The 27,342-nt window shown below is 40.0% G+C and overlaps 1 protein-coding gene across 4 annotated transcripts in view; it reads left to right on the forward strand.

Moving 5' to 3' along the window:
- Positions 1–27,342, forward strand: part of GRM5 (glutamate metabotropic receptor 5) — a 298,233-nt gene that overhangs the window by 208,795 nt on the left and 62,096 nt on the right. For all 4 annotated transcript variants that reach the window (XM_076328339.1, XM_076328337.1, XM_076328338.1 and 1 more), the window contains one exon: positions 16,086–16,321. In XM_076328339.1, coding sequence (XP_076184454.1) covers positions 16,086–16,321 — 236 coding nt within the window. The remainder of the gene's footprint in view (positions 1–16,085; positions 16,322–27,342) is intronic.

The raw sequence follows: 27,342 nt of genomic DNA on the forward strand, positions 1-27,342 counted from the left end.
CAGCCTGTGTTGCTGTTAGTTCATGTTGACCAATGCCAATTAAATTTCTGAAAAATGTACTCTCTATCCATAAAAACTGGAACCAATTTTCCAGTACCTGCAATATTCAGATTAGGGTTTAGTTCAAATACACTGTAACAGATAAATTCATTAAGCTCCTCCTAGCAATAAACAGTGTTTGTGTTGCCCATGAAGCTAGTGATAAATAGCTGAAGTCATTAAGAGTCTTGCCCTTGACTTCAGTATGAACCCTGAATGAAAAGATATTAAATGGAAAAGTGTATATAACATTTTAAACAAGGGATCTATCCCTACAATTATTGTGCCAATTACAGAGGAATAGCTATAAACTATTATCAGCATACGTGAGCCACATAATTTATGGTTTTAGTTGGAGACCTTTCAATTACCCAGCTGTCACAGAGAAAGGCCTTGCTATGTATTAACTGATAAATCATGATAGGTTATGCTCTATTATGATAAGTTATCATTGGTTTAGAACATCAAAGGCCTGGATATACCAAAAAAAGCAATAAAAAATTCCAGATGGAATCATACCGCCTTGCACTGTGTCTTGCATATCACTTTGAAATGTTAACAAGGTACTTCTCAAATGTCACTTATCAAACAACCTCCGTGAAATATGATTGCAATACAGAAGAGCATGTACTTCATGAAGTTATAATCTATTTTACAAAAAAGGATCAGGTTTTGTTTTTGCATCACTATTTCCTAAAATTTATGTCATCCATGTGCATCTGTGTGTAATTTAATTCTGGAATGCATTTTACAATACATTTTTTTAAAGATCTTGTCAAATAACAACCTGTTGTGTCATTGTACTATAGAACAGATATTTAAGTTTTCTACGTAACCCTTACATGCTATTATTTTTTCTGTAGGCCATTATCACTCATTTCTTTTCAAAGTCTTTTCTACCAGATTTATAGCCAGAAAAACCCCAAACAGTGTCTCAATATTTGCTGATGAATGTGTAGTTTTAGTGACAGACTTGTGTTTGCAGAGACAGACATAGAGGTGCTGATAAATTTCACATGCGGTATTCATTGGTGGTAACCATAGCCACAGTTTGGAAACCTAAAGCCTGATTATGATGTCTCAAGGGCTTTTCATGAGTATAAACATTTTTTTCAGTAGTTACACCTAAAGTAGGTTGAGTCCTATCTTAATCCTTTATTCTTTGCAGACTTACAGTTAGATATAGATATTGTGTTAAATGACACATTTTTACTCGAAAAGTGATCATCTCATCATATTTTTATGCTTTTTCTCTCAAGTACATTCTGGATTGCATTTGTTTTCAACTTTATACATTAGCTACTTGTACTTTTAAGCAAATTTCTTATGCAAAAGGCAATTACATACCTAAGGTGCAGATCACCCTTGGGCCTCGTTCTTATTTTTGTTATGGCCAATCTCCACCAACTAAGTACAATAAAGGAGCCATAAAAGTGCTGCTTGGTGAGAATCAGGCCCACCTGAGCAGAGAAACTAAGCAAAATGTAATGGTCCTGATCTAACGGCTTCTTCTGGTCTTCATATCTGTGAGTTCTCTCACATTATTTTAAAATTCCTCCTCCACATGGGTCATTGCATCTTAAAGAAATCTCAGCAATATTTATGCTGAGAGAACTTAAGGTTTTTTTCTGATATACCAAAACACCAAGAGATGGTAAAGAAGCTACTGGCTGCACACTTTTTTAAGATTTCCTGTACTCTCTTGCTTTGGAAGTCATTTAGGAAAAAGTTCTACAGCTTGCACTCTTAACTTCACCCAAATTGGAATGTTCCCTTATGCCTAAAGACCACTTCTTATCAGGCTTCTATTGCTTTATGTTACTGACATATGTTACACACATTAAAATGGTAGAACATTTGAGTTGGTGTTTGCTAAACTCATTCAAATTCTGCTTTGGGTCTTGACTGAATATAAGAATTTTGTACTGAACACCATCAGGGAGAGAATGCTGGGTTTGGTGAGCTTTGGTTTGGGTACAGTAAAGCAAGCTCTGTGTATTTTGATAATAAATCTGTCATGTTTGTGAGGACGTCAACATAGAAATCAAGGCAATGCTTCATTGTGGGAATTATGGTCACTTACTTAAAATGTCTAACTCCAAGCACTGGACAACTCAGGTAGTTGATTTAAAATGAGTTGAATGTATACACATGCATTCTCTTTTGAAAATGATGCTTCTAAATCTGTTTTCTGTGGAAAGGAGAAATACAAGATGCTTCAGCAAAAGAAATATACCAAAAGAAATCACTCTTTGTTTTCACATCACTTTATGTCATCAAGATGTGAAAGTATTCCTGTGTAGACATGCTGTGAGTCTTGTAAGAAATTTGTGGTTTGCTACAGCAAAGAATCCTTTAGTCCAGACTTCTCAAATCTTGCGATGTATATATTATAGATTAGCTCTGTTATTTCAGCACATTTATTATGGTACAATGTTTTCAGAAGAAGCTGGCTTTGAATGCTGTAGAGCAAGTGATGAAATGGTCAGGCTGCAAGGTCTTTGACACAATTTCTTCCTTCTGATGACAATGGACCTTTCTAGTGATGATCCTCCTCTGATAATCATTAAAGTGTGTGTTTACCTCTGCAAATGGTTGACTAAAAGAACTTCATGTTTATAGCTTATGACACCTGAGTTATTCTGAACTGAGTTTTAGAAGATGAAGTGCTTATAAAGCTGTGCTATAATTCAATTCTGTGTGTATCTATGGGTAATACCAACGTGAGTGCAAGGGATGAGCTAGCCATCACACATTACATTATCTGAAGGCAGGCACTGAATTAATTAGAGGGATATGTCTTGATCTGAGCACAGAGCTAGGAAGGCAGTCCTGACTGATGTCAGTGGCAAAGCTTCAGCTGATTTCAACAGGAGGAGGACTTCAGCATATTTACGCTGCTTGGGTCATTATTCCAGCTCTGACTTGGTTTCCTTTGCCATATTTGGCTCCGTTTGCTGAACAGGATGTTAAAAATTACTGAAATTACTGATTCCCTGGGGGACTGTGAATATTAATGTCTTTGTATTTTTGATTAATTAAATGTGTGCTAATTATTGCAATTATCAGCTTGAAATTACTTATTCTTTCTCTGAAAAAAACCCTACATAACATCTGTCATTTTAAAACCTTTGAACACACAGAATTTGTTATCCATTGTGCCACTACAAATTTTATACTAGTCTCTCTAGAATTACTATAGAGCATACACTGAAATCTAGAGATTTAAGGTTTGTATTTCTGATCACAAAAAAAAGTAAGAGTCTGCTTAACTCTGTGCTATTAGACCAATGGAGCCTTTCTAGGTATGTATGGTTTTAAAATAGGGGCTAAAGATACAAATAATATTGATAATATATCATCCTCATCTTTTTGTTCCATGTTCAAATTGTTTGTGTGTGAGCACAACATTAAGGTTCACCCCAAAGTTTCTGATTAGTCATAAAGAGACGAATTCTCTCCAAAGTAATAAGGTTTAGTATTAATATATGCATTATTATTAAAAGTAACTGCTGAAACATGACATGTACTTGTGTTTCCTTAAATTTAATTTTGTGTTGTCTTTTTAACTCACTTTGTTTAATGTTTGTACCTCCTTAGAATAAGCATATATGTCCATATATACTGATTCACTCATACTGTTTCCTTGTTTATACATCCAAAGATTAAGTATATTATTTATGATTAAAAGTATTCTTCTACAGAAAAAATAAGATGCAACATCTCAAGTGTTGTTTTGAATTATATTTCATAGCTGTATAATAGGTTTAATAATTTCACAAATATATAAAAAAAGCACATAATAGCTGGTATACAGACATGTGACATTTTCTATTGCATGCTATTTTTTTCAGGCTAAAAGTGTTGTAAATATGTACTCATAGGAAATATATATTTATGTATACAAATATAGATTCATACATATATGTGTATACATGTTTATGTGTATTACATTTTCTGTCAAGTAAATGAACATTTTTACTTAAACCAATTTTTTTACCCATTTCTGAAATATTTTTAAAGTTGTAAGGCTATCTCAGTTATCTATTCATTCATATGACTATGTTTGAATTTATCATAAAGGTTGTTGTTGCGTATCCATAAAAGCAGTGCCTGGATGTCTAATGGAAATCATTCCATTACTGGCACCCCAGTAAATCATTGATACAAGATAATTCTGGTTCAGAATAAGCTATTTTTCTCCTGGCGGACTTGATATAAAGAAAAATTCTCTCAATCAATGCAAGCAAAGTCAATCATGAGTAGAAAAATAGTATTGGTTTATATTTATTATCATGTTGTGCTGCTGTAGAACAAACTGAGGATCCTCTTGCATTCAGGGTCATCCCAGAGATGTTTCCATTTCAGGTGGATGGGATGCACAGAAAATAGCAGTGTTTCAAGACAGTAGGTTTTTGCTTATCATTTCTGCCAAGATCTGATTTCTATACATGACTTTTCTTTGGCATATGCTTATATAGGCTTAGTAGGTACATTACATTGCATTGCATTGTGCATTACATTTTAGTGCCTGAGAGGCTATACTGAAATCAGGAATTCTAGGGAAGATAAAAATCGGTATTTTTACAGTACAAATACATATTTGATTGAAATGTTCTAGAGATGAACCATTTTTTTCTTTCCTGTTTTTCTGCTGTTGCTGACATTATGTAACTGGTGTTTTTTAGGCTGTCATTATGAGAAGTTTGCAGTTTGAGGAGCTTAGAGTGAATTATAAATATGAGTCAACAGCATTAATATTGCTGAAAAGAAAAGCTGTTGCTATATTTGGAAAATATACTTCAAGGATGTGAAGTAATCTTTCTACCCTTTAACAAAGCAGTGATGGAAGCAGTTCTGATGTCTGATGGCCAACTCCCAAATAAATTTTAGGTTTTCCTGCAACACACACTCCTCCCTTTGCTTTTACTCCCTCTTTAGGCAGTCCTTAACTAATGTGAAATCTGAAAAAATGGTTTCTGCTCCTCTTTTCTCAACATGTTGTCAAGAAAAGAGACTGCTCATCACACTTTCTTCCTCTTCCCACCCCCTTATTAAAGGCTTAGCAGTTCCTCCTGGTAGCTACAGGGAGAGGGCTGGGGACAGTATAGGAACTGCCTGTTGACTTCAGCATGGTAATATGGACAAGTATGAGAATGTCCCCAGCTCAGGACAGGACATCCCTAAGTCTATGCGGATTCCAATAGGAGAGTCCATCACTGCCCTCTCACATTTAGTCCAAAAAGCTGTCAGTTTGGTGCTCAGTGGCACCTCCACCCAAGTCAGACCCTTGACAGTTTGTCAGCACTTTCAGAGCATCCCAAGGTAATACTAAGTCTGCAGAGACAAGAACCAGCTGGGCACTTGCAGGAAGAATGAGACCCAGAATGACAGCAAGTTTAGAAAACAGCTCTTGAAAGGAAAGTTGGAAAGAACTGCGTTTATTTAGTCTAGACAAACCTGAAAGTCTATGCTCTAAAATGAAAGCAGTAAAAAAGTGAGGGACTTAAACTGTAGCACAGATTTACATTATATCTTAGGAAAAACAACGTTAAGATCTTATAAAGTTGTCTAGGCATCCAAAATGCCTTTCTTCCTGGCAATATGTCAAATATTTACCTTCTCCTCACTAAAGAATTATTCAGGAATCGAGAGCATACTGCACAAGTTGAATATCCTTGGTGTTTTAAGGGGTAACATTCAGTCAAATTTCTCTTCAGTTTAGGGGACAGCCCATACAATTTGTTTGTACAGATATAACTTCCTCCAGTTGGTCTGATTAGCTATGAGAGCTTGCAAGCATGAAGAAAGGGTGTCACACATTGGAAACTATATTTTGTTGTAGACCGGACTACAGTCAGGCTGAATTACTTTGCAGCTCTGAACTACAGATGCAGACAGCTGCAGAACTCCCTGTTTTTACGCAAATTAGATGTTGCTATAGACTACCAATCTCTCATATTGCCATCACAACCTTTCTCAGCTTGGGGAAGTTTGGATACTCTGCAAGTAATTAGTACCAATAATCCCCTGTGCAAGGTATCTGCCAAATTCACTGCATAGCTACTTCTTCTAGATATCATCTTGTAGAAAACAGTGTGTCATACTGCCTAAAAATAATCAGTTCATTTCATTCCTTTGAATTACCCTTAAATTAATTTATCTTTATAATATGCATGGAAAGGAAGACAAAGATGAGGAATTGCAATCTAAAAAAAGCCAAGCAGCAAGACAAGAATCCCCATTCATTGCATACAGTTATTATAAAATGAACTCATCTAAATGCAACAATTTAAAGCTGCTCATCAAAAGCAATTCCACACACCCCTGATATTAACCAAACAAATTTACCTTTGCAAGACTGGCAGCGCTTTGCAGAAGAGTGTGAGGACTCTAACATTTTTAGAGCTTTTAAGATACAGAAAAAAACCTGAAAGAGCAGAGAAATACAATGAAAGGAAAATGAAAGACAGCCACTCGGTCAAAAACCTCCTACACAGGTGGAGAAAAACTCTCAAATATATTCTCAAATGCTATCGGTCAGATTTTTGGCAGAAGAGTGATTACACGTGGGCAGAACAGCAGTTTCCATCATCATTATGTGGCCTGCAAACAGATTTTTACATAACAAAAAAAGACCAGTCTACAGCCTAATGAATGTACTCATTAATTGTAATAGCTTTAGCTATAGACTGAAGGGGGAGGTACTTTAGAGAAAAAGAAATCAGCTCAACTGATCCCAATATACTGCCGCATTTTCAATTTAGAAAATAAGTGGGACTGTTTACAAAAGGGAGGGTGGGGAGTCTATTTTTGTTGTATACATGTATCTCTCAGCATTTTGTCTAATCTTAGAAACAGTGGTTTAGAAATGTGTGCTGAATATTCCAGGCAGTTTTCACAGGGATATTAAAGCTGCATTCCCCAGCGCAGTGTTACTGACTCATGACATTTCAGTGATCACAGTTTGTCCAGAGCCAATAACTGGAAAGTTACTTTTGGTATAGCGAGTTACTTAATGGACCAAAGTAATGGACATGCCTCCAGCTTTCTATGCTGTATCCCACTGGTGTAGAAAGACAGAGCATCCACCATGTTAGCTGTAGAGACAACGTGTAACATGGTGAGGAGCTGTTGCAGGAACATCTCTTCCAGTTGGCTGTCTGGATGTCCACCTACCTAGTTGCAGTTGGTTTAACATTAGTCCTCTCCCTGCTCCCCTCTCCCACCCAGGCTTGGCAGCAGCTGAGAAGAGGCCTCTCCACCATCCTGGGCAAGGAAAATCAAGTGGTATCAAAGGAGTGTTATCAAAAGGAGTCTTAGCTCTAAAACCATAAACTGTGGCATCTGAGTGGGATTTGGGTGTGTCAGAGACAATACGTACCTTTTTATGCTAAAAAAACCCCAAACATCCTGGAGCCATTTCAGTGATGCAGTGCAAAAAACCATTCAAATAATTTCGAAATAGCACACACACATTGCATAGAATTTGCATAGGTTTGTGTAGGTCAGCTGGCTCTGTATGGAACGCATTATGTCATGAAGAAATTTGTGTGCACTTTGGGAACGACCAGCTTAAAATATCCACGTTTTCACTTTAGCATGTATCATAATTTGCTATCATTTGCTATTTAAACAATCCAAAGAAATTCTTAATACCACACACCCTTTAAGGAGGATGGTCTCACATTTCAATATGTCAGGTGTATGGAAGGCATAAAATGTACCTAGATCTTCCCCCATAAATCTTGATAACTTGATAGTATATACCTGATAGATCTTGATAGTATATACCTGATACCTTGGTAACATATACCTGATTAACTTTTTTAAAGTGATCAGCTAACAAAAATCTCCCTAATGACCAAAAAGTCATATTTGCAATTCACTGTTTCTTAACTTATAAGTACAATAAAATTAAAATAAGTTTATGGTCAAAGTTTCATATAATACAGTGACTGAAAAGGGTTGCAGTAGTTTCAGGGACTGCCAATTTGCACAGTGTCACCTGGTTGCTCTGCCCCTCTTTTACTATCCAACATATGCGCTTGCTAAATTTTGAAGCAGATTATAATCAATACTCTTCAAATTATGGGTTGTGTATCTTTCTCTATATATTCAACTCTCAACACAATGAAGTTCCAATAATGATTCATACTGTCAGGATGCTGCATGGAAAGAGAAAAAAAAACATAACAGGCATTGGCATTGTTCAGGAATACTTAAATTTGAAGCTGTCTTTGAAGGATATTGTGGTACTGAATGGAAAAATAATTAATTATAATATCTATTTGCTCTGTTTATCAGCGTAGGATTTTCTTCTTTGAAACTTTTTTAGCCCAACTGGCTTTCCCTACTTCCTTGGAAGGCCTCTCAAGAATCTGAAAACATTCACTGAAGTAATCATCATAAAGAAATATCTGAACCCTATAGTTGAGATTTAACAAATGTCATACAGTATAAAAGACCTGTAACATTTAAAAATAAATCCTGCATCCATTTGGTATATAGGCATGTCAACTTGTGCAATCACTTTGCTATTGTTCAGATCTGATGCCTTATCATTGGGTAATTGGCATTAGAGTTTCAGTTCCCATGATTGAGGTAATTTTACAGATCTTACGTATAGGGACAATAATACAGAATTGCTGCTATGGATATTTGAAACTGAGTGGGTGACCTTAAACTGCCAAACCTGTGTTTACTTCAGATTGTTGGCCAAAATGTCTAAATTAGGGAACATAGGATTTCTTTTCTATTTTAAAAGCACAAAGGATTATCTTAATTATACTGAGAGATAGTGTGATTTGAAGAATATATCTAAACCTCTTCCTTTCATAAAAAAAAAAAAGGTATTAAACAGTACCATTTTCCTTTAGAGTAATTTTGAGAAGACTGAGAATTTAAAAAGTAACAGAAACAAGCATTTCTAGTTCAGAGAAAAAATGCCTTTTCATTTAAAATATCTTGACTGTGTAAAATGTTAACTAGTTCTAATTGGGAGATTTTTTTCCTCTGTTTCTTTCATCTTGTGCATGGGGAAGTGTTTTTCTGTATGGTTAATTTCGGTGCTTCCTCTCCAGAACAGGAATCCTGATTCTGGTGGGCACAGGTGTGTGACCCACTGCACACTCCTGCATACTCCTGCATTGTTGGAATTACCTGTGTGTACAGTCAAACACACGATTAATCCTAAATCAATTTCTGTTGTTTGTTGATGCTTCCCATAGCAACTGCAGAGAGAGAAAAAAAACAATAACAAGAAAGGAAGTAAGGTAAAACATCATGAGAAGCTGGGGAAACTGTGAAGGAGGGTCATTATTTTATCTTTCTTTGCATTCTTTCTCTAATCCACTGGGTTTTATACAATCATCATTCCCAGACGTATGTCAAACCTCAACATAAGCTAATACAAATACAGGGCATAGTGGATGTCAAGAAGTCAGGGAGCTTACTGTCCTCCCTTCGCCAAGGTAGGGTCATTTATATCAGATGGATGTTTGTCTAACTTATTTTCTGACACCCCCAAGAGTCTCCAAGCTATTCTAGTTCTTCATACTCTTTACTGTGAGGAATATTTTCCTGGTGTCTAAAATGAGTCTTTCTCCTTCCAGTTTAAGTTGTGAATGCTTACATTAACATGATAAACAAATTATGATCTTTTTGCTACAGCTTTTTATGTACCTGAAGACTGTTATCACATCTCTCCGCTAGTACTGTGTTTGGTTCTTTAGGCTATAAATCTTTAGCTAATTCAATCAAGCCTGTTTGCTAGATCACCCTCCCACTTTTTGGTTGACCTTTTACCTCTGTCACTAACCACTAGCTTTTCCTTTTGTGAAGTTTGATACTAAAAGCTGTCCTGGATTTGTCTTTAGCAACCTTCTCCTTGTAGTGGAGCAGGCCAGCACTTTCTTTACTCTTCCTCTCACAATAAAGTGGTTAGAAAATTGCTCTCTGTTACTTCTGATGTCCCTTGTTTGTTGCAGCTCATTTTGTGCCTTGACCTTTCTCATTTTATCACTATCTAATGTTTTTCTTTCACATTGATCCTTGAAAATCTGAGCTTGCTTCTGCTTTTCATATATTTCCATCTTTGAGATGGGCACACTAATGTCTTACTGTATTTCCTATCCTTCTTCTGCATGGCACTTTTTAATTAAGTACTTTTTAATTCTTCAATTCCTTAGACATTCCTTACAACAGATCTAACCTTAAAATTTTCTAGGCTTAGTGAAGTCTGCTATTTTTCCTCTTTGCTCTTTTAAAAGTCACAAACACTCTTTTTCATGGTTGTTTTCATCCAATTTGTCTTTTGTCTTAATATTCTCAAGCAATCCCCACCTACTGATTAAACACCTACAGAAGAGCCTCCTCTCTCTTGTCACTAGGTACAGCTTGTATCCAAGTAGTGTCACCTACGCTTTCCAAGAACTTGATAGACAAACTACTGCATTCTTCTCTTACCCCTCATTATCAATAAGTCCTGTGCTTTGGAGAATGCTCACAAAAAGCTTTCTCCACATCATCTTCCAGATTTGATGGCATTAATCAGACACTTACCACAGGAGCGACCATATACTTGTCACCTGTAAGCATGACCAATAGTCAGTGGCTCTAATTCTTTCCATGTTCTGCATCTCTGAACATGTGACTGAAACCCTGATGCATGAGGCAACACCTCCTTCCTACTCCATTTGCCTGCTTTTCCTGAACCCATTAAATCTTTTTTATATTATCTATTTATGTGTGCCTAATGATCTCTTCTGAGCAATTGTTGTCTCACACGAATCTTACCATGAAATTAAAGGTTTCCACATTCTGTTATCTAGTGTAAGCTGACAATAGTTCTCTTCCTTTGTCCTGTTTACAGTGATGTGCAACTCTAATCATTTGCTAGTGCTAGTGTAGAAGGTGTCAATCAGCTCTGCAAATCCCTGTTATCCCTGACAGCAGACTTGACATCAGTAGCACACTCCATGCTGTTGACAGTCATGCTACTTACCAAGTAGATGTGGGGTGTTTTTGGAGCAATGTCAATCTTGACTTTTGAAGACATTTTGTGGAATTAAATGCTTAGGTCATTGTTGACGGGGATTGACTAACTTCACCTTTTTGTAAATGTTTTTCAGGAGGGCTAGCAATTTCTTGACTGCACTGTATGAGGCCAAAGCAGCCATCACCAACACGCATATTGAGTGGTCTTTATAGTCATTAAGTGTCTTTCTGATGACCTCTTCATAATGCTTCAAGCATGAGCTTGATCCTGTGCTGGTCTTCACCTGAATGTTCTCCTCCCTCCATGGTGATTCTTTCCAGAAGAAACAAAACGACTTCATTCATACAGGTGGAGATTTCTTTGCAACAAATGCAGTCCCGCATCTCATCTTTCTTGGGTATCAACACTTTATTGTCAAAGATTGATTTTCCTTCCTCCCACAATCCCTGTATATGATAGGCAAAGTGGATTGAAGTTGGCACAACAGTGCCATCCATCTGGGGAAGCTCTTATTGGTGCTGGCTATTTCACACGGAAGATGGGAAAGATGGGAAAGGACAAAACACAGAAAATCCAGGAAGCCACATTCAAGTTTCTCACATTTTACCATGGCAAACATAATCCGAAAAAGTCTGCACCTCTATCTTCTATATACATACAGTATAACAATACATACTGGTCCTACAGTGACAGTCCTACTTGTTCAGGTATGCTCAGCTAGAGGAGTCTGAAGACTTATTCCCTACCGTTAGTATCCAGGGTTGTGGGGGAGGAAGTGAGCAGGGTGCTCACTATCTGTGATCACAGCTGTGCAACCCAGTCATTTAAATAGGGTCTCATTTGCCTCTCCTTTTCTGTTCAGATGTTTAAAAGTAATTGTATGTACAGTAATGATCTAAAAATTTGAATTATTTTATTGTATTTACATTTATTCATTAATTGTTATATTTATTCATTAATAAAATTTGTAAATATGGGTGGCTCTGTCGTGTCATTTATTGGAGCCTTTCTGTGGTATAAAACTATGTTGTGATTTACTGTGAGTAAACTAAACAGAGCTTTAACAAAGGAGCAGAACCCTTCCCCTCTGTTTGCTGAAAGATTTTTTTTTCCACTAAAATCTCCAGCACCCTGGCATATCCTTCAAAAACTGGTAGCTGGGACAATGTACACACGCAAATAAGATCTGATAACAGACAAAGAACATTATGATAATGGACCTCCTAATTCAAGTTCATCTCTTGCTAATACTGCAACAGTAAAAGCCATTTAGCCATTTTCCCTTTTTTCTTCCTTCTATGATACCTTATTTTCTTTGGTGCACAAGAATTTTCTTAAATGGTATCTTTTTCTTGTTTTGTTTTGTTTTTTTAGAAACATCATTAAAAATTATATATTTTGTTTGATACAGCATGGTTATTATCCTGTATCACACCACCAGCCTTTAAGGAAAATGCACCAGACATTAGTCTGACAGCCAAGAACAGAAACACAAAACAACTGGATGAGAGGAAAACACGTCATGATCCTGAAAGACAGTTCCCCACTGGGTTGAGTGTGAGTGTAATATTGAGGGCAGCCAGATCTGCACATGTCATAGTCCTCTTACCTTGTTGACAACTTTCTACCCTGGCAGGCTGATGAATGAGGTATATGCATTACTGAGTACACCTGATAGATATCTCAGCAAGGAGCTTTTACTTTTGGTGCTGCAGCTGTGCAACTACTGCTTTCTTTCACAGCAAGGTTTCTTCATGTGCAACTCTATCTTTAAGTCTTGGTGGGATCACTTTAAGGACATTTGCCCATTCGTTAAAAAGCAACACCATCTATTTCTAATAATCAGAATCACCTAATCACCTAATCAGAATAAAATTGGAAAGCACAGTGTCCATGCAAAGCAGAAAAAAATGAACTTGTGTGGTGATCTGTTAAGGATATCCATGTCCTATTTAATCTGTTTAGACTCTTTCATAATCATTACTGGAATACTGTTCACCTGTACTTATTTTACTACCTGTCAGGAAGCTGTTCTTAATCACTTGTGCACCTAAATATCCTATACACCCCACTGCTAACATAAAGAACCATCTTTTTCACCAGCACACAGTCCTGCACTGCATTAGTGGTAGCCTATGCGCTTCGCCACTTCTTCTGTGGGTGAGAGTGGAGATTATACTGGACTTCATTTGGAGCTCCTTGTCACAGCCAGAGAATCTTTTTTTCAGTTGAACCAGTAGATTTTAGCAATGGGTAATACTGTTTTAAACCTTTCATAATGCAACCACTAATGAAGTACAATCATATCACCAGCTACTACAGTAAAATTAAGCTATTAGGAGAAGAAAGAAGGTCTAAGGAGGGACAGGCATGACCATGTAAGTAAGCAGGTGTCTCCCTCTCTGTCCCCTTCTCCCTCATCTTCACACCCCTTACTGAGTTCAGAGGATGTCACAGGTCTAATATCCCAAATACATCTATATCATCCTGTCATCGGCACCCCATAAGTGTTGTTATTCTACTTTGGGTGCAGAATTTAAGTATCACACACTACCAGTGCTTTTTTATATTCATGCAAGCCTGTTTTCTTACTCTACTTTCACTGGCCTTTAGATATTAGTTTAGCATTTGCTTTGCCACCTTGTCTGTCTGAGGCTTTGTTATCTCTACATTGTTGTCTCGACAATATACACTTTGAGTATATCTTTTATATAATGCTCCTAAAAGCCTTTTGCCCAAGAAGCTAAGCTGAAATACTTATTTGAATGAAAAGCAACTCTGTTGAATTAAGAAGCCCTTCTGCTGAAAAGTTGAGAAGGGTTATATAATATGAAGTTGTTATTTCTATCTTTTTTAAAAACTTAAAGTTATAAAATGGTATCTCTGTTGCAAATTTTTTTAGAGAGGATAACTATTCATAAAATAATACTATGAATTTTATAGCACTTTGCTGGATTAGATCTACAAAACTGTTCCTCTGAAAACTGATTAAAAAATTCATTACAAGGAAACAGTTTCTTTCTAAGTTGTTTATGAGACAACTCATAAAGCTGGGATACTGACAGCACAGCTCTAATTCTCTTAAATTCTATTCAGTTAAAAAAAAAAGCACACTACAGAAAACATATCACTTCTTGCATTCATAAAACCTGTCAGATTTTATGAGGATGGATAAAACTGCTTAAAAACTTCCCAAAGATTAAGATGAATCCTTCAAAGAAAAGGTTAAATTGCTCATAAATGTAAAAAGCCTTCTGCAGCTTTTATCACAAAACAACCCATAAATGGTTCTAACTCTTCGTCCAGTAAATAGTCCTGGTGGAAGGTGGGGAGCATTTGCCTGTACTGAGCCTCCTGAGTGTGGTTGGGAACATTAACACCTGTGTTCATCCCTAATTGGATCTAAGCTTGAAGGTAAATTTTCCAAGTGCTGTATTTGAGCTGGAAATCAGTGCTCATCTTTCTCCTTTCATGAATGTATATTTTACTCTTTGTGCTGAGTAAATTAGTGCATTTGAAATCTGAAACATGTTTAATAGTCCCTTAATTTTTATTCCAGACACTGGATATTATTTTTGCCACTGGTGAAGCTGCTATTTATTGTCATTGCAGCTGTGCTAATAAGATGAAGTCAAGAGTCCAGGCTTCAATGAAAACAGTGTCTTGTGCAGAAGGAGTTACTGTCTGAGGTCTTGAATTCTGTACTGTGTGAGGACAGCTGAGTCCCCGTGTAGAGAACAGGGAATGTGCTGCGGACCACGTGACTGGAGCAGGCTTCCTGCATGCTCTGCAATACAGGAGCAAAGTTTAAGCCAGGCAGCAAATGGTCAAAATAGAACAACATAAAGATAAAGGTCACCTACATCAGTTACACTATGACTAACTTCAAATAGTTAGGGCTAGCTTTAAACAACTCATGAAGTTTTAAAATAGGACAAATTAAGCTTATTTTTTATCCTTCTGTTATTTGACCTTTAGGATTTAAAGGTGCTCTCTATAGTCATTAACATCAGTGCCTTTTTAGATGGAAAAAACAAACAATCTGAGATTCTTCCACAATTTTCTAACTGTAAGACTTGGGTTTTTTGAAAAACTGAAATATCATGTTCATGATAAAACAGCAGAAATCTGCAATGCTTTAATGAGATATGTACATTATTAGTGGAGTTGAGTGAAACTTTGTAAATGTCAGTACTTCCAAGAAAATCCATTGTAAAACCAGGAAGAGGAGAATTACCCTGAGAAGTTTGTGACATTTTGTTGGATTTGGGTTTTCAGTCACTTCTGGTTATTTGTGGTCAGAGTGTTGCAAGTAGAAAGGCTAACAGAAGGGGACTAAAATCCTGGGTGCAGGATAGTGTCACACAAGTTCATAACACTCCAGCCACCAGCAAACAAGGAACAGAAGCAACACATGGATCTGCATGATGCTCTGTCCAGCTTCATTAGTCATGTCTGCAGAGAGGATTTATTGCTTCAGATGCAATGCCGTACTGACTCAGCATCTGAGCTCTGAGCGGGTATTTCTGCTTGAGCAGTGTCAGCCCATTCAAAATTTGCTTCTGGCTCTTTGTGCCAAGCTCCATTGTGCCACATAGGCATGATCTGCAACACAGTCCTGCCCTTCACACTGTAAGAGGTCCTGTCCTCAAGGTCACCTCCTTTCAGGTAAGAGTAGTATCATCCCAGTGTCAGTAAAACTGAATCCTAGTTTTTCTCCCCAGAGCTCAGTGAGGCTTAGCGTGATGCAGAGATGTGCTTATACATGGCAGATTTCAGGATCTGTGATTTTTAACATTGTTTCTATTACCTGAAGTGAAGAATGAAGAACATATCATCTAAGTAGAAGGTGCCAATGACAAGCAAATGTAAGGAAAAGGAAAACACTGAATTATTCTGCTAGAAGTATTACAGGTGCTTTACTAAACTCCACTCAGAATCACAGGTGTAGGTGTGTGCTCTCAGGCTCTGAATTTCATTTTTAAGAAAGTTCTTTTCTTCTTCCGTTGAATGGTTAATGTTGTCTCTATTTCACTTATCCCTGCAGTGATGGCTGGGCAGACAGGTACGACGTGACAGACGGGTATCAGCATGAAGCTGTTGGTGGAATAACGATTAAGCTCCAGTCTCCTGATGTGAAATGGTTTGATGATTACTACCTACAGCTTCGGCCAGAAACCAATCACCGAAATCCATGGTTTCAGGAATTTTGGCAGCACAGGTTCCAGTGCCGGTTGGAAGGGTTCCCTCAAGAGAACCCTAAATACAACAAGACTTGCACAAGTAAGTGAATTTATTACTTCTGCTGTATAAACCAGTGTGACTGAAGGTCTGGTGTAAAGAACTCATGTTGGACTGATGCACCTTGGTCTGGTGGAATAGTGAGTGGGGCTGGAAGAAAAGAGGCTGGAACTGCAATCCTTGCTTTTTCCAAACTGACCACAACCACAATTTTAAAAGTATTCAGATCTCTAAAAAAACAAATAGATAGTGCCTCAGTACCTAACTCATCTCTATATTTGAAAAACTTCATGCTACTCTACCTCCATAGGCATCTAAACACTTTCAAAAATATTCTAATCCAATATTCAGTGCTCCTTTTCTGAAACGGGGCTAATCATATTGCTTTACCTCACAGGAACAATGGCAGAGTTAATATACTAAAAGTTATCTGAAGTCCATACGGTAACGATGATTATTTGTGTGCTTCAGATAGAACACTAGCTGGTTTCATAGAATCATTTAGGTTAGAAAAGACCCTAAAGATCATGAAGTCCAACCATTAACCTAGCACTGCCAAGTCCACCACTAAACCATGTCCCTAAGCACCACATCTACAGGTCTTTTAAATACCTCCAGGGATGGTGACTCAACCACTTCCCTGGGCAGCCTGTTCCAATCCTTGACAACCCTCTCGGTGAAGAAATTTTTCCTAATATCCAACCTAAACCTACCCTGGTGCAACTTAGAATCATAGAATCATAGAATCATTGAGGTTGGAAAAGACCTCTAAGATCATCGAGTCCAACCGTCAACCCAACGCCACCATGCCCACTAAACCATGTCCCTAAGTGCCTCATCTACATGTCTTTTAAATACCTCCAGGGATGGGGACTCAACCACTTCCCTGGGCAGCCTCTTCCAATGTTTCACCACTCTTTCAGTAAAGAAATTTTTTCCTCACATCCAATCTAAACCTCCCCTGGCACAACTTGAGGCCATTTCCTCTCATCGTATCGCTTGTTACTTGGGAGAAGAGACCAACACCCACCTCGCTACAACCTCCTTTCAGGGAGTTGTAGAGAGCGATGAGGTCTCCCCTCAGCCTCCTTTTCTCCAGGCTAAACAACCCCAGTTCCCTCAGCCGCTCCTCATAAGACTTGTTCTCCAGACCCCTCACCAGCCTCGTTGCCCTTCTCTGGACACACTCCAGCACCTCAACATCCTTCTTGTAGTGAGGGGCCCAAAACTGAACACAGTATTCGAGGTGCGGCCTCACCAGGGCCGAGTACAGGGGCACGATCACTTCCCTGGTCCTGCTGGCCACACTAGTTCTGATCCAGGCCAGGATGCCATTGGCCTTCTTGGCCACCTGGGCACACTGCTGGCTCATGTTCAGCCGGCTGTCGACCAACACCCCCAGGTCCTTCTCTGCTGGGCAGCTTTCCAGCCACTCTTCCCCAAGCCTGTAGCGCTGCCTGGGGTTGTTGTGGCCGAAGTGCAGGACCCGGCACTTGGCCTTGTTGAACCTCATACAGTTGGCCTCGGCCCATCGATCCAGCCTGTCCAGGTCCCTCTGCAGAGCCTTCCTACCCTCAAGCAGATCAACACTCCCGCCCAACTTGGTGTCATCTGCAAACTGACTGAGGGTGCACTCAATCCCCTCATCCAGATCATCAATAAAGATCTTGAACAAGACCGGCCTCAAAACTGAGCCCTGGGGAACACCGCTCGTGACCGGCCACCAACTGGATGTAACTCCATTCACCACAACTCTCTGGGCCCGGCCATCCAGCCAGTTTTTGACTCAGCGCAGAGTCCACCTGTCTAAGCCGTGAGCCGCCAGCTTCTCGAGGAGAATGCTGTGGGAGACAGTGTCAAAGGCCTTGCTGAAGTCCAGGTAGACCACATCCACAGCCTTTCCCTCATCCACTAAGCGGGTCACCTGGTCATAGAAGGAGATCAGGTTGGTCAAGCAGGACCCGCCTCTCATGAATCCGTGCTGGCTGGGCCTGATCCCCTGATTGTCCTGCACGTGCCTTGTGAGCGCCCTCAAGATGAGCCACTCCATAATCTTCCCCGGCACCGAGGTCAGGCTGACAGGCCTGTAGTTCCCTGGATCCTCCTTCCGGCTCTTCTTGTAGATGGGTGTCACATTGGCAAGCCTCCAGTCATCCAGGACCTCCCCCATTAACCAGGACCACTGATAAATGATGGAGAGTGGCTTGGCGAGCTCCTCTGCCAGCTCCCTCAGCACTCTCGGGTGGATCCCATCCGGCCCCATAGACTTGTGAGCGTCCAGGTGGCGTAGCAGGTTGTTAACTGCTTCCTCTTGGATTATGGGGGGTTTATCCTGCTCGCTGTCCCTGTCTTCCAGCTCAGGGGGCTGAATACCCTGAGGATAGCTGGTCTGCCTGTTAAAGACCGAGGCAAAGAAGGCATTGAGTACCTCAGCCTTTTCCTCATCCTCAGTGACAATGTTCCCCCCCGCATCCAATAAAGGATGGAGATTCTCCTTGGCTCTCTTCTTGTCATTAACATATTTGTAAAAGCTTTTTTTGTTGTCTCTAACGACAGCGGCCAGATTGCGTTCTAGCTGGGCTTTTGCCTTTCTCATTTCTTCTCTGCACGACCTAACGAGATCCCTGTACTCTTCTTGAGTCGCCTGCCCCTTCTTCCACAAGCGGTCAACTCTCCTTTTTTTCCTGAGTCCCAGCAAGAGCTCCCCGTTCAGCCAGGCCGGTCGTCTTCCCCGCCCGTTCTTCTTATGGCGTACAGGGACAGCCTGCTCCTGCGCCTTTAAGACTTCCTTCTTGAAGAACGTCCAGCCTTCCTGGACCCCTTTGCCCTTCAGGATCGTCTCCCAAGGGACTCTCTCAACCAACGTCCTGAACAGGCCAAAGTCCGCCCTCCGCAAGTCCATGGTTGTGGTTTTGCTGGACCCCTCCTTACTTCACCAAGAATCGAGAATTCTATCATTTCATGGTCGCTAAGCCCAAGATGGCCTCTGACCACCACATTTCCCACCAGTCCTTCTCTGTTTGTAAACAGCAGGTCGAGCGAGGCACCTCCCCTGGTAGGCTCACGCACCAGCTGTGTCAGGAAGTTGTCTTCCACACACTCCAGGAACCTCCTAGACTGCTTCCTCTCTGCCGTGTTGTATTTCCAGCAGACGTCCAGGAAGTTGAAGTCCCCCACGAGAACAAGGGCTAGCGATTGTGAGACCTCTGCCAGCCGCTTGTAGAATGCTTCATCTGCCCCTTCATCCTGGTTGGGTGGTCTATAACAGACTCCCAGCAGGATATCTGCCTCGTTGGCCTTCCCCCTCATCCTTACCCATAAACACTCATCATCACAATTGTTGAGCTCTATACGATCGAAACACTCCCTAACATACAGAGCCACCCCACCACCTCTCCTTCCTCGCCTGTCCCTTCTGAAGAGTTTATAGCCATCCCTTGCAGCACTCCAGTCATGAGAGTCACCCCGCCATGTTTCTGTGATGGCGACTAAGTCATATCTCTCCCACTGCACAATGGCTTCCAGCTCCTCCTGTTTGCAGCCCATGCTGTGTGCATTGGTGTAGATGCACTTGAGCTGAGCTACCAATTTAGCCCCCAGCATTGGCATGCCACCCCTAGGCTCATCTCTAGTGAGCCTGGTTTTATCCCCTTCCCCCTTTGAACCTAGTTTAAAGCCCTCTTGATGTGCCCTGCCAATTCATGAGCGAGAATCCTTTTTCCCCTGTGAGACAGCTGAACTCCATCTGTCGCCAGCAGGCCCGGTGCCGTGTAAACCTCCCCATGATCAAAAAAGCCAAAATTCCTCCGATGGCACCAGCCCCTGAGCCACGTGTTGATCAGGTGTGTTTTCCTGTTCCTTTCAGTATTTTTCCCTGTCACTGTAGGGATTGAGGAAAACACTACCTGTGCTCCTGATCCTTCAACCAGTCTGTTGACCAACACCCCCGGGTCCTTTTCTGCTGGGCAGCTTTCCAGCCACTCTTCCCCAAGCCTGTAGCGTTGCATGGGGTTGTTGTGACCCAAGTGCAGGACCCGGCACTTAACCTTGTTGAACCTCATATGCTGTGGGCAACGGTGTCAAAGGCTTTACTAAAGTCTAGGTAGACAACATCCACAGCCTTTCCCTCGTCCACTGAGCGGGTCACCTGGTCATAGAAGGAGATCAGGTTAGTCAAGCAGGACCTGCCTTTCATAAACCCATGCTGGCTGGGCCTGATCACCTGGTTGTCCTGTACGTGACGCGTGATGGCACTCAAGATGATCTGCTCCATAAAATTCCCCGGCACTGAGGTCAGGCTGACAGGCCTGTAGTTCCCCAGATCCTCCTTCCAGCCTTTCTTGTAGATGGGCATCACATTTGCTAACTTCCAGTCAACTGGGACCTCCCCGGTTAGCCAGGACTGCTGATAAAAGATTGAAAGTGGCTTGGTGAGCACTTCTGCCAGCTCCCTCAGTACCTTTGGGTGGATCCCATCCAGCCCCATAGACTTGTGTGTGTCTACGTGGTGTAGCAGGTTGCTAACCATTTCCCCTTGGATTAGGGGGGCTTCAGTCTGCTCCCCATCCCTGTCTTCCAGCTCAGGGGTCTGGGTACCCGGACAACAACTGGTCTTACTATTAAAGACTGAGGCAAAGAAGACATTAAGTACCTCATCCTTTTCCTCATCCTTTGTCACTATGTTTCCCCCCACATCCAATAAAGGATGGAGATTCTCCTTAGCCCTCCTTTGGTTGCTGATGTATTTATAGAAACATTTGGTATTGTCTTTCATGGCAGTAGCCAGATTAAGTTCTAGTTGGGCTTTGGCCCTTCTAATTTTCTCCTTGCATAACCTCACAACATCCTTGTAGTCCTCCTGAGTGGCCTGCCCCTCCTTCCAAAGGTCATAAACTCTCCTTTTTTTCCTGAGTTCCAGCCAAAGCTCTCTGTTCAGCCAGACCGGTCTTCTTCCCCACCAGCTCATCTTTCGGCACACGGGGACGGCCTGCTCCTGTGCCTTTAAGATTTGAAAGATTTCATTAAGTTTTCTTTCAGCCATGAGTCATTTCAGGAAATGCCATTTTGAGCTGATCTTTTTCATTAAATTGTACTGATTTTAGCAAAAACTGCCACAACATTTTGTCATTTTTGCAAAACAGTGGCAAAAACTTTTTTTCCCAGAAAGATGTGGTGCATTTTTGTGGGTTTTTTATGACTTCTGTTAATTACTCTTTATTTCATGAGACGCCAAACAGTACTAAGACAATGGGCATCCTGCCGATGCTGGGGCATAAGGTGGTGCCGTGCTGGTCATTAGCCCAACCACAGCTGTAAGTCCCAAGGGACCTTTCCTCCTAAAAATGTCGACATCTTCCACTCCCATGAGACCAAGAAATGGCTTTAAGGATCAAAGTCTTGCATTTACACAACATAAAACCCCACGTAAGTCCTGCTTAATGTTCATAAGTCTTTCTTTCGGTTTGTACAAGGTTGCAGAGGAAGCTTGTGGCTGAGCTGGGAATTGAATCTAGGAATCCCAAAATCTCGATGTATACCTTCAACATTCAAATGACTTTTCTCCATTATTTTTCTTCTGTTACCCTTTGAACACAGCCTGACACAGGTTTTATTTGAGTTATTGAGCGGTACTGCATACTGAGCAGTAAACTTCATTGATTTCCCCATGATAATATAGATGTCTTTCCTGAGATGTCAGTATAGTAGGCATGGCTGGATACAGGCTAATAAAGACCTGGTTTCTATCACTGTGCTGTATTAGCAATGACATTTCAACTTGACTTTTCTGGGTTTCTTTTTTTACTTACTTTTTACAAACACTGGGAGAATCTAATTTCTGTTTTATATGAAAGATTGGGAACTGTGAAATGTAGGTGCCTACAGAGCCTTTTATAGTGCTTAAAATACAATTCACCACCGCAAAAAAATTATCTTGGGGGTTCAGGGAGTTGTTATTTTAGACATGAAGTCACCCGGTCATGGATATGAGACAACTTAATCATAAAGCTTGAATAGCTTGGTTTGAACAGCACGCATCGCTGCAAGGTTTCCCACAAAGAGATCCTGAATGAGCCACAGCTCAAATAGGTTCCTAAAACCTAGGAATGTCAAACACACAAAGAAATGTGCAAGAATCACAATCTGCTGATTTGCAAATCATTAACAGAGAAAAGGACTAATTTCCCAAATAGATTGTTCTAATTATTTTACCTTCAGCTTTATTGTCATATTCAGTGCTGGGCTGTGATGGTTATAGTAAAAGAACGAAAACCAGATTATAATAGCTTTAAATCTTTCTTGTTGCTGTAGGACAGAAAATGTTAATTCAGTTTTGGAGTTCCCCAGATTAACAACACTACGCACAGCAATCAATTAAAACTGCCCATTTAATCAGGGTTTTCACACAGGAAGTTTTTAGTCATCATGTTACTCAGTTTTATAGTTTTGATTTTGATCTAGACCATCTGTCAAAATTCATATAAAGGAAATTCAAAGGTTGGCCAGTGTCGTGGTTTTAATCTCAGTCGGCAACTGAGCACCACGCAGCCGCTCGCTCACTCCCCCCCGGTGGGATGAGGGAGAGAATCAGAAGGGTAAAAGTGAGAAAAACTCGTGGGTTGAGATAAAGACAGTTTAATAGGTAAAGCAAAAGCCGCGCATGCAAGCAAAGCAAACCAAGGAATTCATTCACTCCTTCCCATCGGCAGGCAGGTGTTCAGCCATCTCCAGGAAAGCAGGGCTCCATCACGCGTAACGGTTACTTGGGAAGACAAACGCCATCACTCTGAACGTCCCCCCCCTTCCTTCTTCTTCCCCCAGCTTTATATACTGAGCATGATGTCCCATGGTATGGAATGTCCCTTTGGCCAGTTGGGGTCAGCTGTCCTGGCTGTGCCCCCTCCCAGCTTCTTGTGCCCCTCCAGCCTTCTCAGTCGGTAGAGCATGGGGAGCTGAAAAGTCCTTGGCTAGTGTAAGCACTACCTAGCAACAACTAAAACATTGGTGTGTTATCAACATTGTTCTCACCCTAAATCCAAAACACAGCACTGTACCAGCTACTAGGAAGGAAATTAACTCTATCCCTGCTGAAACCAGGACAGCCAGAAAGATGACATACAGATTTTTTTAATGACCTTTTTTTGGGTTATAAGTGCTAAGACACCTATGCTGTTTTTCTCATAATAGCCCAAAAACTAGGCAAGGGCGTATGATAAAGTGAAGAAATATTGAAGTTAGACAACTTTGTGGATTTACCAGCAAGAAAGACATGAACGTATTCTCTAAGAATTGCAGGAGTAAGAGATTTTGATGTTGGGAGTTTAACCCCAAAATTAACATGAATTTTTGAGACTGTCATGGTAGTTTTTGTTTCTACCTCATTTCCTATGTTCCATGTGACTTTGAAAATCATATCTTTATATCGATTCCTAAATTCATATTTTGTTCCCTAACATCAAGCACTCGAAGTTTTGAGTCTTAAATTCCCTCAGTTCAGACTTCCCAGTTGTAAAGGTGATACCTGCCCTTGATGGTCACAAGCATTTCATGGACTGTCCTGACAGTTTCTGCACGATGATTAATATATTAGTGCTGCTTCAGATTTATCCTGATAAGAAAACAGGATTGTGCCCTTTAGTTTATCTAACTGAAAACATTCTCTTCTCCAGCAGCTGCATATTAACAAAAAAACCCAACCAACCAACCAAACAAAAAAAAGATGCTAGAGGTGTTTCTCAGTATTCCAATTAAAGAAATTGAGTTTATTAAGAAATGCTGGAGAGAAATAAAAATCTATTTTTGCACCAAAAGGCAAGCCATTCTTTACTTCTTGGGATAATGACAAAAAGGTAAACATAAAGCTGATTGGTGTTGATAGATGAGGTCATTATTAGATGAAGGTGTCTATATAGAAAGCAATAACCATTACTTTAGTGGGAAAAAAAAAGAATTATTCTCCAGAACCTGGTTGTACTATCATGCAAAACTAAACAATAGCTAACAGTACAAACAACTTATTTAAACAGCAAGAAAATAAACACAAGGAGATATGGCTGAAATCTGAATAGATAATTGACTTCACCTGTGCCCCAGGCATGAACTTAGCTGTTTAAACCTTTGTATTTACTTTCCTGATCCCTGCCTAGTAAAATGGTAGGCTACATTTACCTCTGTGACAGAAAATACATGAAGTCATAAGTCAATGAAGCCAGCTCCAGTGACTTGTGAGGGTTTTTTCATTTTTTAATATAAGCTATCCATAGACAGTGCCAAGAAGGTATTATTACGAAATGAAGATGCGATTTAGTAAGCTATGCATAATAAAACTGTGAAATCAGCCAAATAAAGAGAAACCAAAAAACAATCCAAAACAATTTTCTCTCCATTCATTTCTTTCTAGCACTAAAAAGTCTCCATCCCTTCACATACCCTTAGTTCACACTGAGGTGAAAATTTTAACATCAAGCCCACTTTTCATTTGCAGATTTGAACGTACTTACTTAATCCAAATGGGTGTCACTGCTGTTGCTAAGTACATTGATTTTCTGCCCAGCTGGAGCACTACAGAAAGTGAGAAGTTTGCAGACTTACCTGACTTGATTTTCAGCGTAATCAGTTCCATGCCACAGGAGAGCTGCTACAAGCCACCTCTGAACACCAAGAGTCAGAGCAAAGATTTTAAAATGCGTCTTTAAAAGGAGACATGTAATTGCCTCTGAACACTAGGGATTTTACAAGAATTGGATTTGGCTTCCTCTCTGGCACCAGTCAGATATTTTTTTATTATCTAAGGCCACAATTCAGTAAAATTCATAAACAGGTGCGCAAGCTGATCCAGATGAGTAACTCCACTCAATGACCATCTTCAGGTCATAAAAGGCTAATTCAATCCTTTGGTATTGATTGCCTTTGGACCTTTGAAGACTAGTTGTGTATGTGCTTGCTTTCTTACAGACAAGTGTCCCCACCAGATTCCTAGTACTTTTTCCTCCTAGTGAGGGTGTTTTACAAATGCATTTTAACACAGAGCAGAAGCAAAACCCAATGCAAGCAAAGTACGTTGCGAAACTCTGGCTCAACTGACATTAATGGAAAAAGTCAAGTCTTCAAGGTCATCAGGGGCAGAAGCATATTTATTACATTTACCAGCCTGTTAAATGAATCCTTTTGGCTCCACTGCTAAATGATCTTATTTTTCCCATGCTGTGTAAAAGCCAGAGGCATGGATGGAACAGCATTTTTAAGGTGTTACTTAAACACAGAGCAAAACCAGAATACACATCCCAAGTATCTGTGATCTAAGTGTAAGACAAGAAAGAGGAAATAAAGAAGGCTGATGCTGATGCTGATGAAGCAGTGCAACATCTTAGTTTGACTAGCAGAGGTTACAGACTCAGAAAAAAATGGCAGCTTCATGTAAAGGCACAATAGAAACAAGAATCTGAAGGAAGGTGATGGGGCACTCGTGCAGGTATTTACAGCAGGGTCCTGACATTAAGTACTGTGGTTCAAATCAGCCAGGGACAAAACACAAAGGGAAATGATGGAGGCTGAGTAATCACAGACAGATCAACCACAGACAGGACACAGAGGGCACTGAAAGCGAGGAAAGCAACTTATGCCTGACATTCTTGGGAGCAAGTAGCCAGTGGAAGGGTTTATAGGAAAGAAGAACATACTCAAAGTGACAAACAGGGAAAATGAGATTCGCAGCGGCATTCTGAATGGGTCTTAGCAGGATGCAGAAAGCCAAATCATCCGTTCATGATTTAACCATGTGGTTTCCCTGAGATAAAAACACTTTTTCCAAGGGTGCAAAAATTGACATAGAAAAAGGATGACCAATATTTCTCCAAGCAATTAAGGACAGGATTAAGAGTGAAAGAGTTTATTTGCAGAAAGGAAGATTAGGGAGATTTGGGATAAATATGAGAAAAGTTTTGTGGCTAAAGGTCCAGAAAGGCACATAAAATGCAAAAATGATCTACCTGTTTGCTGAATCCCATCCAGCTCCAGCTACTTTTAATGAGATCAAAATGAGCCACAGAAAATCCCAGTTTCAGCTGAATCGAAATTTGGTTTAAAAATGGTCCTTTTGAGTTTCCAGATAGTACTAAGGAATAAAACATGACTGTACTGCAATATGGTAATAATCTGTTGGTTAAATCTAAGCTCAAACGCCAGAGTTGGTTTAATCAGGACCTAGCTGATAAAAAAAATAAGTGCTGTGAGAATGGAAGGACATTTTCCATATTTCAAGGAATGCATCAAGTTTAAACCCCATATTTCCCAAACGTGGCATTCCCACACTTTTATTTTTAGATTGCAAATGAAAACAAAAACAAATTAAGTTAAAATGAATTTGTATTTTTTTAAACAGTGAATTAAACGGCATTTTAATACTGAGTTTATTATATCCTGTCTGTCACTCAGTTTGATACTTAATATATTATGTCTCATGCTTGGGCATTGGCAAGCTGAAGGATGGTCCAGCCCTCATCTTTGTGGCTCACATTTCAGATCTGGAGCTCAAACAGTTTGTCACTACTTGTACAGTAATGCTGGGTCAGGTCCAGAAATTTCCAAAGGCAGATCAGCTGTAAGGCATAGATGCAGATCTGAATTTTCTAGAAGCCTGATACAATCTGAGCCAGGAGCCTACACAGACATGTCATTATTTTTTTGACTCACTTAGAGAAAGCAGCAGTGTGGCACTGAGAACTGTTATATGCTCTGTTATACCTATTTGAAAGACTTTTTGGTATACATTGATCCTGATTTTAACACACCTGTAACTCAAACCCTTGAATAACTTCAGTCTTCTCACTGCTGCTATGGAATTCATCATCCTCCTCCAAAATCTGACTACAAATCTACATCTATTTTTCCTTCACTTTATGGTCCCTGCCTTCCTTCTTCTATATATTAGATATATGTGATGATATACCATGCTACTGTGGTTTCATTCTTTATATTATAATTCCTTTTCTCACTGTGTTTCTGAACCTTGAAAACTATCTGGAAGGGATTAATACCATTGTGCAGGTAGACCGTGTCTCTGCAGA

The sequence above is a fragment of the Aptenodytes patagonicus genome, chromosome 1 (genome assembly GCF_965638725.1).
Source record: "Aptenodytes patagonicus chromosome 1, bAptPat1.pri.cur, whole genome shotgun sequence".
NCBI classification, from domain to species: Eukaryota; Metazoa; Chordata; class Aves; order Sphenisciformes; family Spheniscidae; genus Aptenodytes; species Aptenodytes patagonicus.